The sequence below is a fragment of the Antrostomus carolinensis genome, unplaced genomic scaffold (genome assembly GCF_000700745.2).
Source record: "Antrostomus carolinensis isolate BGI_N321 unplaced genomic scaffold, ASM70074v2 scaffold28988, whole genome shotgun sequence".
Taxonomy (NCBI): Eukaryota; Metazoa; Chordata; class Aves; order Caprimulgiformes; family Caprimulgidae; genus Antrostomus; species Antrostomus carolinensis.
The window spans coordinates 3735-20608 of record NW_010335449.1 but is presented as its reverse complement, the minus strand read 5'-3'; the positions used below and the strand labels follow the sequence as shown (position 1 = coordinate 20608).

The following is a 16874-nucleotide window of genomic DNA, read 5'->3' as shown; positions in this document are numbered from 1 at the left end:
GGCCCGTCGAGGTGTTCCTGTGTTCTGGGCTGGCCCGTCGAGGTGTTCCTGTGTTCTGGGCTGGCCCGTCGAGGTGTTCCTGTGTTCCTCCCGTGTCTGTGAAGGCTTTTATGAAAGGTGTGGAGAAGACTCTTTTTTCCCCTTTTAATCCCCTCAAAAACCCCCAAAACCAAACCTCCAAAATACTTTTTTTTTTTTTTTCATTTAAATAAAGCTTCTTCCTTTTATTTTTTGGTTTTTTGTTTGTTTTTGTAATGTGTAATGCCTTGTTTTGGGGAGGAAAACCTAGCTTTGGTAGTCCTTTGGGTGACAGGAGAATACAGCCCGTGCTCTGTAGCATGAAGCGGAAGAGGTTGCACTTGGCTCGTTACGCTTGTGTAGCCTCTCAGACGTGCACGTGTGGTGGAGATAAAAATGACAACAAGGATGGAAAAAACAGCTTCTGGTCTTGGCTTTCACTGGATCAACTCTCCTGGAAGAAGACAGGCTTTGTGTTTGCTGTATCGACCGGCAGAACCCATCAAAGTTTTGGTTATGTCCCAGTTGAAGTGCAAGCGTTTTTTTCTTTGCCTTTTTGTTGGAAATTTGAAGTAATCTGTCTTTTCTGGCCAAAGCAGATGTGTTCGATAGAACATGCAAGAAAATAAAGAAATGGGGATGGAGAACATCCACAGAGCAGCATTGCAGAAGCTTTGGGCATGAGCCCTGTGCCCAGGATTTGGCTGGAGCTCATGGGAGAAGCGTTTGTGCCCAGCGGTGATCGGAGGGTGTGTTCTCTGCAGATGAAGGCAAGGAAGAGGCTGGAATCCAAAGGCAAATCCCTACCACCTGTGGTTTGGGTCGCAGCAATGGCACCACTTGTTCCCTCCAGGCTGGTTACCACAGTGCATAGTCCAGTGTCCGCAGAGTTGCTAACCTCATCGTCCCAAAAGTAAACAGTGTATTGAGGTGACTGTCAACCGTATATGGGTCCTTGGATTTCACCTCTTTGTCATGCTGCTGATCGTTAACATTGGCAAGAGCCTTGCTTCCTTATCGTTGTTATTTTATCTTAAATATTTGATGTGTTTTCCTGTGTCTTATCTTTTGCCAAGTTTTATAAGCTTTTTATCTGTAGGAGGATGATTGGAATTTTTTGTTGTGGCTTTGGCATAGTGCTACATGTTCTGTGAAAGAAATATTTTATTCAAGCGTATTTGCTGTTTACTGAATGCTAGTTTTTTGTGGAGAAGGTCAAGTGGCTCCAAATGTTTAAAACAAACAAGCAAAAAAAAAAAAAAAGCAATTTGTACACAATTTGCTATCAAATAAGGCGGAAGAGCATTGCAATAGGCTTCATGGGAATCTTGCCAGGATCACATGCTCATTAAAACAAATATAACCAATGCTGGGTTTAAAGTTAGGCTATGTGCATGCTCTTTGTGTTTTGGTAGTATATTGTCTGAAGACAGATGCTGATATAAAGCTAAAAGCTTTTGGTTTCCATGCCCAAAGATGCACTTGTAGTTGGCTTGTCACATAGAACACAGTAGTTACAGCATTTCTGTTTTATTTTAAATTTCATTGATGCTGTGCACAATTAGTTTTGTTATATTCCTCTTGGGAGCTGTGCATCATCACAGGTTATAAGAATTGAGGAACTTGTCTAATATCCAGCAGACTTCTGAAACACAAAATCACGAGGTACTGTTGATTTCTGCTTCATTGGTTCCCTTGGTGTATAAGGGGCAGTTTTCCTCAACGCTAATTAAATGTGCTGGACTAAATTAATAGGGCCAGCCTGGGAAGTAGACACCCTAAGCAATTACCAAAGACACTGAAATTGAGTAAAATTTTTTGGAGATGTTTTGATTTAAAAGCTCTCAGGTAGGAGCGGGGTCTGATGTGACATGATTGTTCCAGGGAAAGCTGATGCCCTAAAAGTGGTTACCACAAAATTTACATCGGGAAGGGGGCCGGGTCAGACCTAAACATTGGTGCTGTGTATGATAAATGTGCTGTAGATTTTATTGTCTCATCATTAGCTTCAGTTGTATATTTGCTAAAACCTGAAATTCCTTAGAAATACAGTTGATGTAGTACATATTGTGGAAGTAAATAGCAGCTTTCACAGGTAGTTTAAAAATTTCTAAACCCATCTTAATACAGAATAAAAGGAATTTAGGAATGAGCATAAGGCTTTTTTTTGTCTCTTTCAGTATTACCAAGTCTCTACTTCCCTGTAATAATTAATTTCTCCTTGAATACGTTTAAACCTGCATATGTAGAAACTCATAAATGCAACAGATAGTTTTAAGGCAAGTTTTTAAAAAAGTAAATTAATCTGCCTTCGGGTTTTCCAGAAAGTATTTTTCCAGTGTGCCCCTAACTGTACCGGCCCTCCAACTGCATCTCTACTTACGACATTTCTTTTCCTGATAGAAGCTTTTTTTCCTGTTCTGCCATGCTTCACTGGTTTGTAGACTTTTTATACAAAGCAATTAATCCCAAGTCAGCTCTGCCTGGAGGATCTTCTGCCAGGTACAGTTTTTCTAAGAAAAGAATGAACATACCTGAAAAGCTGAGCAGCATTATTTTGTACATTCAGAAATTCAGCTCTGTTGAGTGTTTTTTGTGACTATGACAATAGGGAATTTGTATTCTTGAAACTGATTTTAACAATTTTTTGGTCTTCAAATGTATGATCTATGTTCATCGAAGTTGTGAGATGTTATTTCTTGAATTTCTATTTTTTTACAAAGAATATAAGTTTCATTTCTGAAGAAGTAAAAGTCCACTTTTCTGTAAAAAAAAAAAAAAAAAGGACAGGAATTGGGTTTGGTTTTCTAGAAGAGAAGAGCAAAATAAGTCTAGCTAGATGACTTTTATCCTAGACATCCATTGTAATTTTTTGCATATGACTGCATACTTTCCTTAATGTTATTGTATTTTTAAAGTTATCATTGAAATGGCCTGTTTTGAGAGTAACTGTGATGCACAAAGAGGTTTGTCAGGCTTAAGAGGTGAACGATAGACACATTTAAAAAGAGAGTGAGGGAAAGAAAGGTAAATGTGAACATTAGTCAAAAGAAAGGAAAATGCCTCAAAGTTCCTGTGCAGTTTTATTCAGGTAGATTACTAGAATAACCATGTCTGTTCCATTTTTACAGCGTCATGGTAGAAATTATGTCTAACTGCTAGACAAATTGCAGGCTCCATATAGAATAATATGTGGAGATTTCAAATATTGTATTTCCTTTAGATTTGAGGAGTTTCCTACAGCTTCTGCATAGTTTCCTCTCTCATGGTATATCTTGCCCTTTCTTTTACAGTATGTCATCAAAAAGTTAAACCTTAAAAATGCTTCCAACCGAGAGAGGAAAGCAGCAGAACAAGAGGCACAGTTGTTATCCCAGTTGAAACACCCGAATATAGTCACCTACCGAGAGTCCTGGCAGGGGGAAGATGGTCTGTTATACATTGTTATGGGCTTCTGCGAGGGAGGAGATCTGTATCACAGACTGAAGGAGCAGAAGGGCAAACTCTTGCCTGAGAATCAGGTGGTGGAGTGGTTTGTCCAGATTGCCATGGCGCTACAGGTAAAATAAAGTAAAATAACTTTGTCACCTTCAGGTATAAATGTAATTTGGCTCTTTCTGCATTTAAAAATCCCACAGGGAGGCTGCAGACTCTGAATTCCAGTTTGGCTGGGTTAGCATCTAAATACAACAGTTATTAGTATGTTAAAAATGTTCACAGGTCATTCCAGTCAAATTACCTATTTTAGGTAAGAAATTGCTGTAATATAATGTCTACACCTCTGTATCACAGTAGACAGTGGTAACCTCCAGGGTGTTTGCAATTCTAGTCTGAAATGCTTCTCTGATTTGAAAGTTTAGATTACATTTACAAAATGTAGTTTAAAAAAACCCAAACAGATTATTTCAGAGGCATTTTGTGTTCTGTGGTCTTGCTGGTGCTTTTTAATGGTAAATTTAGACTACTAATTCATCATTTCTGTTAAATCTTATCTCACTCTGAAATTTAGTAATTGGAGATTGTAAAACTTTAAAGAAAACTCACAGTAATCAAGAGCAGATATAAATGTTAACACTAAGAAATAAGAAATTGGACAGAAAATTCCCCCTTGCCTGTTGTGATGGGACATACACAAGTCTATAGTGCTGCTTGTTCTTGTTTATTGTAAGACTAATTTTCTACCCTGTTTACACAAAGCTCACATTGTATTTTCCACTGAAAATTTATAAAGACTAAGAAGTGATTGTCAAGAAATGGAGGCAGCAGAAAGTGAGTTAAAGTCTGAGTCTTAACTTTTACATTTTTATTTGCTCTTTTCTGATGGCCTATTGGAGCCACGCAGGGAGATTTTGCTAAAGCAGCGACAAGTTTGGGGTCTGTGCCTGTATCAGTCATTCTTAATGTTAATTCACTAATACTGTCTTTGGCAGGGGTGCTCCTGACTTTGATAGTGATGTGTGTGTCTTTTCTGTGTTTATACTTTACTTTTTGATTTGTGTTATGTGATTTTACTTTTCAGTGTAGAAGAACCAATTAGGATTTACTTAACTCTATTTATATGTTTTTTCCTCCAGTATTTACATGAAAAGCACATTCTGCACAGAGATCTTAAAACTCAAAATGTTTTTCTGACACGAACAAATATAATCAAAGTGGGTGACCTGGGAATAGCCAGAGTGTTGGAAAACCAATATGACATGGCCAGCACTCTCATAGGCACGCCGTATTACATGAGCCCTGAACTCTTTTCTAACAAACCCTACAACTACAAGGTAGAGTATGTTAATGCAAATATCATTTTTACTTGATTTGACAACTTCCTTTGTTTGTGAACATGACAATCTTATCTACTGCTTTTAATTTCTTATTTCTTCTAACTCTTTTTAATGACCCCAAAGACCAAACCAAAAAGTAGGGAAGAGATTTGCAAAGAACTTCATTTCTGAAGCTGTGTTTGCTGCAGTAGGAGGGAATTCATAGTGTGTGGTGAGTTATCACAGCCAAGGTGCTCAGCAGGCTGCCTGTGCCTATCACAGCATGCCAATGTAAACAAAAATATCAGTCTTTGTTAGATAGATGCATTTTCTAAACTTATTCTGTAGCAGGCAGGAAGCTTTATACACAAAATGTTAGATGTAACAACAGCATTAAAAAAAAAAATTAAGTAGAGAAATAAGCAGTGCTGCTGTGAATTTAAAATATAAAAAAATAAAGCAGACATGCTCTTGTATATCTGTTCAGCTCTTGCTGCAAACCACGTGCACCATAAATACCAGTGTCTACAGTGAGCAAGGGCTGAGGGGAAACTGTTCTTCCAATGAAAAATCAGAAGATTTTCATTGACCAGTTAGAACCCATGCTGTACTTAAAAATAAAATTAAAAAACCCCTACAAACAGCAACTTTCCACACTTTTCAGAAAAATCCGATGATATGTGGAAGAAAATAATTTGGTTGCTCAAAATTAAAAATAGAAGAGTGGGACTGAATCCAAAGTTTGCAACTTAATTAGTTTAATATTATTAAAGGCCTCTTTGAAAGCAGGTGACTGGGTCTGGAGATAAAACTTCTACAATTAATAAAAAGTTCCCAAACCTTTTTTTTTTCCCCCTTTTTTTCAGTCTGATGTTTGGGCATTAGGCTGCTGCGTTTACGAAATGGCCACGCTGAAACATGCCTTTAATGCTAAAGACATGAACTCTTTGGTGTATCGAATTATTGAAGGAAAGGTAAATGTTTTTTTAATCTGTGCTTGTTTTTTATGTCTAGAACTTTTCCAATCATAAATATTGTACGGAGTTAAAAATACTTTGCATGTTACAGGCATCGTCACATATGTTGCAAGCCTGGTACTTCATGGTGGGATATGATGTAATATCAGACCCAGGGAGTTAGTCATTTGTAGGCATTGCTGGAGTTTCTTGTTACCATTTTGTGTAACTAGTATATTGATTAATTAAGTTGTGAGATTACTTACTTTCTTAAATTGCTTCTGGTTTAAATGCTGCGCAAAAAATTAAATCGCTATTCATGCGATGCCATTTTCCTGTAGATAAAACTCGCTTATTTAAATGTTTGTCTTGCTTTGGCATATAATGAAGTTAATACGGATTTACTTTACATAAATTTTTAAGCCTATTCACAGAACTTTCACAGCTGATACAAATAAAAAAAATTATGAGCTGTTCTTAGACGAAACACCTAGAATTTCTATATTCTATTTGATGTAAAGCGCTTGAGTAACTTTGAGGATATGAACAATGGGACCATTTTTTATGCAAAGTACATAGCTGAATTTAACTGTCATGCATAAATAATCTAACAGTAGCCCCTACTGACAAATATGTTAAGTAATATCAGACTCCCCTTTCCCTTAACAGTTGCCACCCATGCCAAAGGATTACAGCTCGCAGCTGGTAGAAATAATACGAACTATGCTCAGTAAAAAACCTGAGGAGAGACCTAGTGTAAAGAGAATACTGCGACAGCCGTATATCAAGCACCAAATTTCTTTGTTTTTGGAAGCCACAAAGGCGTAAGATATTTTCATTTGAGTGATTCTGTTCAAAATATTCATGTTACTGAGGTCTTTGTTTTACAACTTCTCCTATTTTTTGTAGCAGGATAAAATTAGTTCTGTTACGTGCAGTTACAAAGTGTATGAACATGAGAGTTTCTTTAGATTCTTTGAGAAATATGAGGGAATTAGCATGGAAACTAGGGTTTTTTTTGGTTTTTTTTGCAAATGCAGAATAAAACTATGCAATGGTTTAGAGTTAAAAAAAAGCGTCAGTATTTTAAAGGAAGTGATAGGAAATATACATTTTCCCATATGGTTCTTTGAGGCCATTTGTCAGCTGAGAGTTGTAATACCAAGTTCCTTTAGATATTCAGTGATATAATTATTTTTCTTTGTCAGGTTTAGTCAATTATTTTACTGCTTCCAGATCAGTCTGATCTTGGTGCTGTTCAGAACAAATGTGCTGTAGATTGTTGGCAGAGTCTGAATGGTGTTTTTAAGCTCCTTTTATAGAGGTGAAAATGAGCATGTTGTGTGTCTGTTGAAAAAGCCCAGTATCTTATGCTCTCTGTATGTAAGCTGTTTAGTGGAGTTGATTTTTTGAATTAGTATTATCTAAATAAATATCTTAAGGTCTTGTTGATGGTGATTGAATGAGCAGTTTTTATTTTCTTTACAGGAAAGCAGCAAGAAGTCAAAAGAAAACAGTGAATTCTAAACCTAAAGATTCATGTTCTATGGTCTCAGTAAAGAATGAATCTCATAGCAGGAACGTTGCACACCAAACCCCCTCCTTTGAGCAAGCCAGGAAATACAAAGTTGTGAGAGATATTTTTTTTTCTTTTTAAAAGAAGAGAAAACCCACTTGCTTTTTCTGGAGAAAAAACCTCAGTGTTTTAAGTGCCTTGAGCATTCATGAGAACATAGGTCTGATTCTTAGCAATGTCTAAATTTCATATTAAGGAAGGAATTGTGTTTTTTCATTTGTGGGTCACTGTGAATTACTCATGAAGTATTTGAGGTCAAATATGTTTTTCAAATATTTGATGACAAGTGGTAGTAATTTTTAAATACATGTTTTTGACTGGAAAAAACCTGATTATAGTTACAAGCAAAAATTATTTATTGCTGGAATTCTTTCCAGTGGTTAGAACAAATCTTTTGTAATGGTTTATCTTGTGCATGTAATGAGTCTGCTATTCTGGGTTTCAGCTTTCAGTGCTGAAATACTGAATGTATATAGTGTACTACATCTTAAAAACTGCTGATGCTTGTTGGCTCCTCCCTTATGGAAGAGCCAAAGGAGAACAACTTTTCTTGCATGGTCCTGGTGAAAAGTAGGTGTACTGCATGTGTGTAAGGCAGTGCCTGAAATAGGTTATTTGCAAATACAGTCTGTATTTCTTTAAAAATGTGGGTTATGGCTTTTTTGAGGCTCTTAGTCTGTAATTGATCATAGTTTCATTGCAGTTTATGTCCTCTGGTATGTTAGTTGTTTTCCTTAGGTGCTTAGAGTATTCTTTGATATGTGCATAATACCCAAAAGGTAATTATTTTTTTTTGTTTTCCTTTTAATTCTAGAATGAAGGAGATTGCATCATCAAATATAAAGACACCAAATTTTGTCCCTCTGAGAAACCAGCTGTTCAACTGGAAAGAAAACCAAGCAATAATGATTTGAACAACCTAGGAGACTCCTTAGCCACAGTTAGTGAAGTGAATATTGATATCTTTCCATCTGAAAAGATGAATTATGGAAGTGAGAAGTGTGTCAGTGAGCATATTCCAGAGAATAATAAAGCAAAGTATGTAAATGTCCCAGGGAATTCTAAAATAACATCCGTTAGCCCACCAGTTAAGGAGGATGAACTACAGCAAAGGACAAAGCAGACTTTTAAAGCTGAAAATGTTGAGTCTGAGCAGTCTCCTGCTGATGCTGTAGAAGAAGATGGTGACACTTTGAAACTCCTGCAGCCTACATCAAAAGATGAAAAGCAAACTAACCTGGTAATGCATTTATGCTTACTTGAAACAGATTTAACTAATGGCTAGCTCTTAAAATTTAGAGAGCTGCTGCACATGTTTTTCTGTCAAAGTAGGATGCTGCTGATGCAATTATTGAGATGCTTAAGTAGTTAGGAGCCTTAGCTTCAGATTTGCAAAGGCAACATGGTGAAGTAGTTTTAGGCTGGCATCTAGATGATGGAAATTCTGTTTTTACAGGGAACAACAATTTTATTTTCCAGCTGAGAAGAGGGATCGTAAGAATAGTTTTGTAATTTCTTTTTTCTGTGTTCCAAATAGTCCTGGCTGATCTCGAGTTGGTCCTGATTTGGATAGGGAGCTAATAGGTGGTGATTGTCTTTTCATTGCATTTTGGTCTACAATGAGATTTTCGTACATACTTTTCTGATGAGAAAACATTATCTATTGTAGAGCTTGGATTCTACTGGAAAGCTGCTAGCACCACTTGTTCCTGTTGTAACTCAAGTAAGTGTCCTTCTTTGAAGGTTTAGTAGCTTAAAAATGCTGGTACAGCAGGTATTTTGTGGTTTGGTGTGGTTGTAACTGTGCTATGTTAAGGTGGATGCAGTCCAAGTAGTAAAGTTTGTATGTGTAAGTCTGGAAATGGCATGTCTACATTTTTAAAAAATGCTTTTACTGGTTAGGATGACGCCTGTCATGGAGCTTCAGGAGATGCTCAGGAAAAAATTACCTCCCACCTGGAGCCTCACAGTTCTGTCAGTGCACCTTCTCTTTCACGGCAGCGACGGCAGAAGAAAAGAGAGCTACCTGAAGTCTGTTCAGAGAAGGTGCAGATACTAAAAAAACAATTTTCCTTTTTCCTTTAAGACTCCTGCATTTTTTACTCTTTAAAAATGGGACCTATTTTTTAAAAAAGGGTGGGTTTTTTAATACTGTTCTTGTTTCTTGTGTATCTCTGTAACTGCATTGGTAACAAAGTGCAATAGCAAAATCCCAGTAACCCTCACAGGTGTGGGGTGAGTGTGCCAGCTGGGCAGAAGGAAACAGAGTGAAGTGTGGGCTTTACCTTTGTTGTGCTACAGTCTTTCCTAGCAGTTTCCATCAGGATTTCTTACTGTTTGTGACAACAAAATATCTAGCAGTACTTTTCCTGACTGTTGTGGATAAGGCTACTTGTAGTGTCCAGTAGATTACTGGTACTTTAGAACAGACATGTGTAATGTCTGCCCTGAGATTATGAGTGCAAACTCTAGGAAGAAATCTCTCTTCCAGGAACACTGAGCAGAGAGGTTTCTTTGGGGAAAGGCACTGGCTATACAGAATCACAGAATGGTGGAGTTGGAAGGGACCTCTGGAGATCATCTAGTCCAACCCCCTGCCAAAGCAGGGTCACCTGGAGCAAGTTGCACAGGATGGCACCCAGGCGGGTTTTGAACATCTCCAGAGAAGGAAACTCCACAACCTCTCTGGGCAGCCTGTCCCAGGGCTCTGTCACCCTCACAGTAAAGTTTTGCCTCGTGTTTAAGTGGAACCTCCTGTGTTCCAGCTTGTGTCCGTTGCTCCTTGTCCTGTTGCTGGCCACCACTGAAAAGAGTCTGGTCCCATCCTCTCAACACCCATCCTTTAGATATTTATAAACATGGATAAGGTCCCCTCTCAGTCTTCTCCAGGCTGAATAGACCCAGCTCTCTCAGTCTTTCCTCATCAGAAGGATGCTCCAGCCCCTTAATCATCTTTGCAGCCTCCACTGGACTCTTCCCAGAAGTTCCCTATCTCTCTTGAAGTAGGGACCCCAGAACTGGACACAATACTCCAGATGCGGCCTCACCTGGGCAGAGTAGAGGGGGAAGAGAACCTCCCTCAGCCTATACAGGGCTAGAGAAGAGGCGATTGATATCCTGTTTTTCTCTTGGGTTTTCCTATTTGAGAGTGGGCACAGTTGTTGCAAAGGCATTGGCTGAAAAATAATCTGGGAGGAGGGGAACAAACTGTAGGGATGGAGAGAAGGGAAGTGGATGCAAACAGAGGTGTGGAGAGGGAGGGATGAAGTTGAGAGATGTGAAGAGGTTACAGTAAGATCCAAAACCCCTGGCAGGTAGCCTTACCATGCAGGAATGTCTTCTAGATTGCAGAATACTGTAACTTTTAATAAAAAAGGTGTAAATTCTTGCTCACTTCTCTTTCAAGTTCAGAACAGTTTCTCCTCGGCCTTTACCTTTTCCTTCTGATGTGAATGCAAAGACAACAGAGAGTTGTGCAGAGCAGTGTGGTGCTGACGTCTCTGGGTCTGTAAATAGTGCCAATACCAGTCAAGCTGATGTTTCAAAGGTTAGTGCTGAATACTGTGTCAGCTTATTTTTGTCTCTCATTCCTTCTGAGCAGTTTGTTCTTCGAGAGTGTGCACAGTGGGTAAAGAAATGTATAGTAGCTTCCTACCTAATGGAAGTCCTGTGAAGCACGTGGTCAGTGCAGGATGAGAAGCTGCCTTGCTGAACCACGGAGGTCAGAAGCTCCTTTTCTAGAGTTCATATTAGTCTCATTGAGCAAGGCTGTTTTGTAATAAATAATTAGCCATTTCTTAGAAGATCAGAAGGTCTGCTCTAGGAGCTCTGTCTTCCACGTCAGTTGCAAAGGATTTTTTGCTTTATAGGTGATTAAATAACAAAAGCCATTATGATGATTGCTAATTAATATCAAATTAACTTCTTTAGAAGGAGCGGCCCCTGTCAGCAAGAGAACGAAGGAGGCTGAAACAGTCTCGGGAGATGTTTCCCTCTGGTAATTTCTATGTTTGCATGTTAACATTTTATGTATAAATAGGCTAATAACTTATTTGTGAAGAAATTATAACTTGTTTGTTCTTCACTACCATCTTCAGAAAGATGCACTAAGGGTCTAGTTCTGTGTTAAATAAAAACTTCTGTTAATGTGTCTGCATTTTTCTGCTTTTTAGCTCTGTTCAATTGTGTTTAATGGTGACAACTTTGTCTTTGAAATGTATGTGAAGTGCAGAATATACACCTTTCAGATAGAAACTTCAGTGTTTTCTCTTAGCAGAATACCTACCTGTCAGGTGATAGACTTTTTCTTGTATGAGCATGAAAGTAATTCAAAATACATGCAGCTAAGTTGTAAATACTGTGAAAATGTCATCCTTCCAGTGACTCCGGCAAGACAAACGTCAAGTAGTGCAGTAGTTGAAGCAAAATCACGTATGGAAAATCATGTTAAAGTTGCTCAGTCTTCGTCAGATCCCAGTATTTCTCAGGTAAACTGAGGTCATCTGCTTTTGAAATACTTAAATGCAGGCACAGTTTGTGAAGAAAGGGGTATTTTTAAAATAATCTATGCGTGGAAGAAAATATCTTCCACAGTAAGTCAGTAAGAGTGCACAGTTCTGTGTAAATATTGCTTTTTAAGTCCTGGGGTAGTGTACAGATCTCTAATCCACTTTTTTTGTTTGACTAGATGAATTTAACATCCCAGGCATACTGTGCCTTTTCACTCCACTTGTCAGAGATGAACACTGGGGATATATTACTGATTGTTATGGGCTGTCTAAATTGCAGTGTTTATTTTCTTTTGGAAGGGAAAAAATTTATCCTGAACTATGCTTTAGTTACAGATCAATAGTCTGCTCTAAATTTCTATTAACACACTACCTTTAGCCTGGCACATCTAATTGTGCTTTGATAGGCGTATTTGAACGTTTTTCTTTTATTTTTTTTTAATCTGGTGTCATGTTGAGTGCCTATATTTATGTGCTGGCAATAAGGCATAGTTGCTAGATGAAAAATGAATAGTTTCTGTTAACATTCTCTTCCTTGTCTAATTAGAAGCCTTTTCTAAGGTCTTAAACATAGATTTGATAATCTTCTGCAGCATCAGAGGAACATTATTCATACCAATAAATGCGGAAGAGTAACAGTGATGAAATTTTAGTCTGAAATTTGAAGTGTAGGCGAAGTTTTCCTCAGCCCAGCACTTGCATGAGAAATGTTTTGCATGTTTTACCTACGTGTGTATGCTTATAACTGGTATCTAAATGCAAAAAAACTTCATCTGCATTCACAAACTGAGATAACATAAGGTTTGTACACAGTAGTTGCATGTGCTGGTGATGTTTTTGCATATTATGCTGTGTAGTGAACACAAGACTGTAGAGACACAAGTGCTTAAAATCTCTGTATATTTTAGGGAATGATGGGAATTTACTGAACTGATTAAAAATTTTTTTAAATGTTCTTATAAAATGTGTATTGAAGACCAATAGATGAGCTAAGGATAATGACTTTGATACAGCTGGCAAAGAACTGACACAGATACATGATTTAGTTGTTTTAGTAGAGGCTCTTGGTGGAGCATTTATAGCAGTTATAACTGCATGACTGAGATGTAATGCTAATCACATAAGCATTTCATAAAGTATGTTGATGATGTCCTGTGTATTAACTTGTTTTTAAAACCAAAGGTTACACCTTTTAAAAATTAATCAAGCTGAGTCTGTAAAAATATGCTTATTAAAAGTTTCTTCCATGTAAGAACAGTAATTCATGCCATATTGCTAAATTACTTTCAGCTATTAGAATTTTTGTCATTTATTCCCCCTTCATTTAGAGAAAGAGAGAAACCCATTGCCTGTCTGATGATGAGTTAAGCTCTTCCACAAGCTCTACAGATAAGTCTGATGGCGATTCCAAGGAGAGGTAAGTATTTTGGCTAATACTGTGCAAGAGTTTTTGCTGCTATATTGGACCTTGACTTGGAGTGGGGAAAAAAAAATGGCAGGAATTGCTTTCACACTTTATCTCTACATAGTGAGTGATTGAAGAAGTATGTGATGCATAAAGAAAATGAACTCCACTTAACTGTTGTCTCTCTGTGACTATAAACTTTGCACGCTGAACTGTCTGGGACGTGATTCTGTACTGCTGGTTTTTGTCAACTGTAGCTTCCCAGGAAACTAGTCTTCCAGCGTCAAAGGACACATACTGTCAGGGTACATTAAAAACATGAGTTAAAAGGTGTCAATATTCCACTGTGAATGAGACTGAATTTATTTCTGATTTTGTCAGTGTAAGCAACTTCCCCCAAAATATTATTTGTTGCGTTACCACAGGTGCAGCTCCACAGGTAGCAGTAGCTGCTAGGACTGTGAATTGCTGCTAGGTGAATGGGCTCTGACCCTTTGTTAGATGGAATACTGCTAATGTTGCTATTGGTAAAACTGCACCACAAGAAGCAGTTTAACATGGAATACTTGGCAGGACCTCAGTAAAATAATTGAAAGTCCTCTGAATGCAAGGTGGAAGTTGCATTGTGAATGGTGACTAAATTACATCTTATTTCTCTCTACTAGAAAAAGCAGTATGAATGAAATGAATGACTTGGTGCAGCTAATGACACAGACACTGAAAATGGACTCTAAGGAGAACTCTGAATACTGTGTAACCTCAACTCCAGTCCCAGAGTTTAAACTTCGTAGAAAATATCGAGACACTTTGATTTTGCATGGCAAATCACCTGATGAAGCAGAGGAATTAAAATTTGAAGAGATTTCTTCAGGTCTGTTGCTCTGTTACTGCTTTAAATGAATGGTTGCCATCTGCTAATAACCAAAAACCAGCTATGGGCAACAGAAGACAATCCACTCTTATTTCTTCTCAAGTCTCAACAATGTTTACAGAAGTAAACTTCTTTCTAAACAATTTTGTGTGCAAAGCTGCTCTAATTGTGGTTGCTTGCCAGTGAAAGGAATGTGTGATCGATCTGTGTAATTATTAATCAAGAGAGAAAGGTGGTTTGCAAGGTGATATTTTTCCCGTGTGTGACTTGTACGTAGAAGCTTACAAAATGAACGGTTGGAGTTGAGTGTTTTGAAATAAGATTTTTAAGACATTCAAATGATTTGAGAGCTGCAGAGCTTTATGAATTATGAATAAAGCTGAAATTGTACACAAAGCATTAAACACGGTGGAGGTTTGTACGAGTATAGAATTTTATCCTCACTGCAGAATTTGGGCACGTTTATTTTTCCTGCAGATACATGTGCAAGAATTGAAACATTTTTCATATTTAAGGTCTGTTTTAGACCTTGGGTTTGTATATGTATTCCAGAAAGCAAGAAGAAAATGTATTTGCTATGAGTGCACTTACTATGTGACAAGAACAAATGAAAAAGCTGAGGGTGGGTTTTTGGTCTCAGCCCTTCTTGTGCTTACTGTTTTAAATGATAAGGATTGTACTTGTAGCTAGTGTGGTGGTAGGCAGAGCAATGGGAGAACACTGGATTTTAGTCTGGTAAGTTGATTCTGTGTAGCTAAAGTAAAACACATTGCGTTTGTCTCTAAACAGGTGTGAAAGAATGTTGAAGGTATAAATTTCAGTGGTATATTTTTCTGTTTGTTTTTCTCCCTCTTAAGTATTGTATAGTGAGATCCTCCAGCTGTTTACTTGCTGCCATTGGGATGACAGGGCTGCTGCGTTTCTAAGCTGAAACTTATTTTAATTAGATCAGATATTTTATTTTCAGAAGGTGATCCAACCTTTGAAAGGAGTGTTGGTGAGTTCAGTGATTAAAAGAGCAAGCTAGTATTCTCGGTTCAGTTCAGTGGAGGCCTCACTTTCTATAATGACTGCCTCTTGTTGGCAGCTTCAGCTGAGGAGCAAAAGATCTAAAGGCTTTTGAGACAAACAGGCAGATGGCAGAAATGATGCCATTAGTGTTTTACAGTGATTAAACTTTGTTTACGTTTGCTGTAAGTACAAGTAATTGTATTATTACAATATTTGGGTGGTGGTGTAGTATTACAGTGCTTTTCATTCAAATAGTATTTGTAATACACAGGAGCCACCTGAAATGAAGTTACAGGGACCTAATTGTGCAAACTGTGTCTGCATTGACTTTGTGCTGCCCAGTGTCTGAAAAGCCACCATCGGAGTGCTCCTGATTCACCGTGTTTGTGGATCGCTCTAGCCAGTTCAGATAAACAGTTATTTCATGGAAATAGTCAGCTGGAACCTGTGCTACTGCTTACAGTGTTGTCCATATTATTCTTCTGCAGAGAGTATGAAAATTGACTAAGTAATTATTAATGCATTGATTATTTTTTTTTTAATAGATGTGTTAGCAGTTCCTGACAAGATCAGGAGAATGGTTGAAATCCTGAGATCTGACGTGGTGCAAGGATTGGGAGTGAAGCTTCTTGAGAAAGTATACAACATCATGGAAGAAGATGATGAAGTGAAAAGAGAGGTGAATGTCTTTCATATTAAAATTGTTTAATTTCTTTATAAACCTAGATAAATGAGCAGGGTCTTTACTTCCCTCTCTCCTTTTTTAGATATTGACATAGTAGTGCAGATTTTTATTCCAAAGAGTGTTTATGTAGTCATTGTTGGGGAAGGGCCTAAGTATATTGTCACTGTCAATCTTAAAAGTTTAATTCTGAATGGGAAGTATATCCAACTACAAATTCTTCAGAAAGCATAGGAGCTTTAGAATTGTACCATGGTCCCTGAGTTTGTAGGAAATGGGATGCAAATCATTTTACTCTGTGGTATTTCTCCAATAATTTCTTTTGAACCCTTTGTCTTCACATTACTTTGCCTAATGTCCCTTATGTCCAAAGCAGAAACAGTTTAATGTCTATTCCTAATTGGATTCAAACCAAAATACTGCATGGGTAAGTACAACCTGTACTTATATTTTATAATTATATTATAATGTACTTATATGATAATGTACTTATATTTTAAATTGTTGGGTGCGATTTGAAACTCTCCTGCCTTCAGATACCAGACTGTTTAACTTTTTTCTTCCCATCTATGTTGTCAGCTTTCACAGGCAGCTTTCAGCTGACTGCTTTGGTATTTTTTTGTTAATATTTTGGTAGTTCCTGCTTTTTTCAATGTCAAATTTTATGGGGTTTTTGTGTGTTCTAAATAGCTGCAGTTGCGGGAGCATATGGGAGACAAGTATGCAAGTTACAGTACGAAGGCACGCCATCTGAAATTTCTTGAAGAAAACATGAAGTTCTGACCAGAACAGTTTCCTTAGAGGAAAGGACTGTTTTATAGCTCATTTGGTAAGATTGGACCAGCTTACAAAGCACGTTTACCCGTTGACCTCCTTTGCTGGAATAAGGAGGTGAACTTGCAAAAAACTTTATTGTTTGTAGTAGTATTTTTCCTGTTAAAATGTGAACCAGGCTTTCACTTTCTCAGAAGAGAAACTGTTTAGTTTAGTTTTTATTCTCTTAATGAAACTTTTTAAAGTTGTTTTTTGTAGATGCAGAGAGGGATGGATATCAAGTGTTGTATACAAAGAAGTGTAAAAAAAAAATAATTAT

At 37.5% G+C, this 16874-nt stretch overlaps 1 protein-coding gene across 1 annotated transcript; it reads left to right on the top strand.

Annotated features, from left to right (window-relative positions):
* The first annotated feature begins 3314 nt into the window (after positions 1-3314).
* On the top strand, positions 3315-16664 carry NEK4 (NIMA related kinase 4). Its single transcript, XM_029086627.1, has 15 exons — positions 3315-3578; positions 4593-4790; positions 5639-5746; positions 6398-6552; positions 7217-7358; positions 8119-8544; positions 8974-9027; positions 9207-9350; positions 10711-10851; positions 11238-11301; positions 11685-11791; positions 13141-13229; positions 13883-14088; positions 15645-15778; positions 16472-16664. Exons 1-15 carry the CDS (start codon positions 3465-3467, stop codon positions 16562-16564), a joined length of 2175 nt encoding a protein of 724 aa, XP_028942460.1. The 5' UTR covers positions 3315-3464; the 3' UTR covers positions 16565-16664.
* Positions 16665-16874: the final 210 nt, after the last annotated feature.

Bases quoted from the DNA above. Each gene is read 5' to 3' on its own strand.
- NEK4 (XM_029086627.1), top strand. From the start codon at position 3,465: ATGGGCTTCTGCGAGGGAGGAGATCTGTATCACAGACTGAAGGAGCAG. The intron at 7,359-8,118 runs GTGAGAGATATT...TTTTAATTCTAG, and splicing joins AAGCCAGGAAATACAAAGTT to AATGAAGGAGATTGCATCAT. The intron at 11,792-13,140 runs GTAAACTGAGGT...CCCTTCATTTAG, and splicing joins CAGATCCCAGTATTTCTCAG to AGAAAGAGAGAAACCCATTG.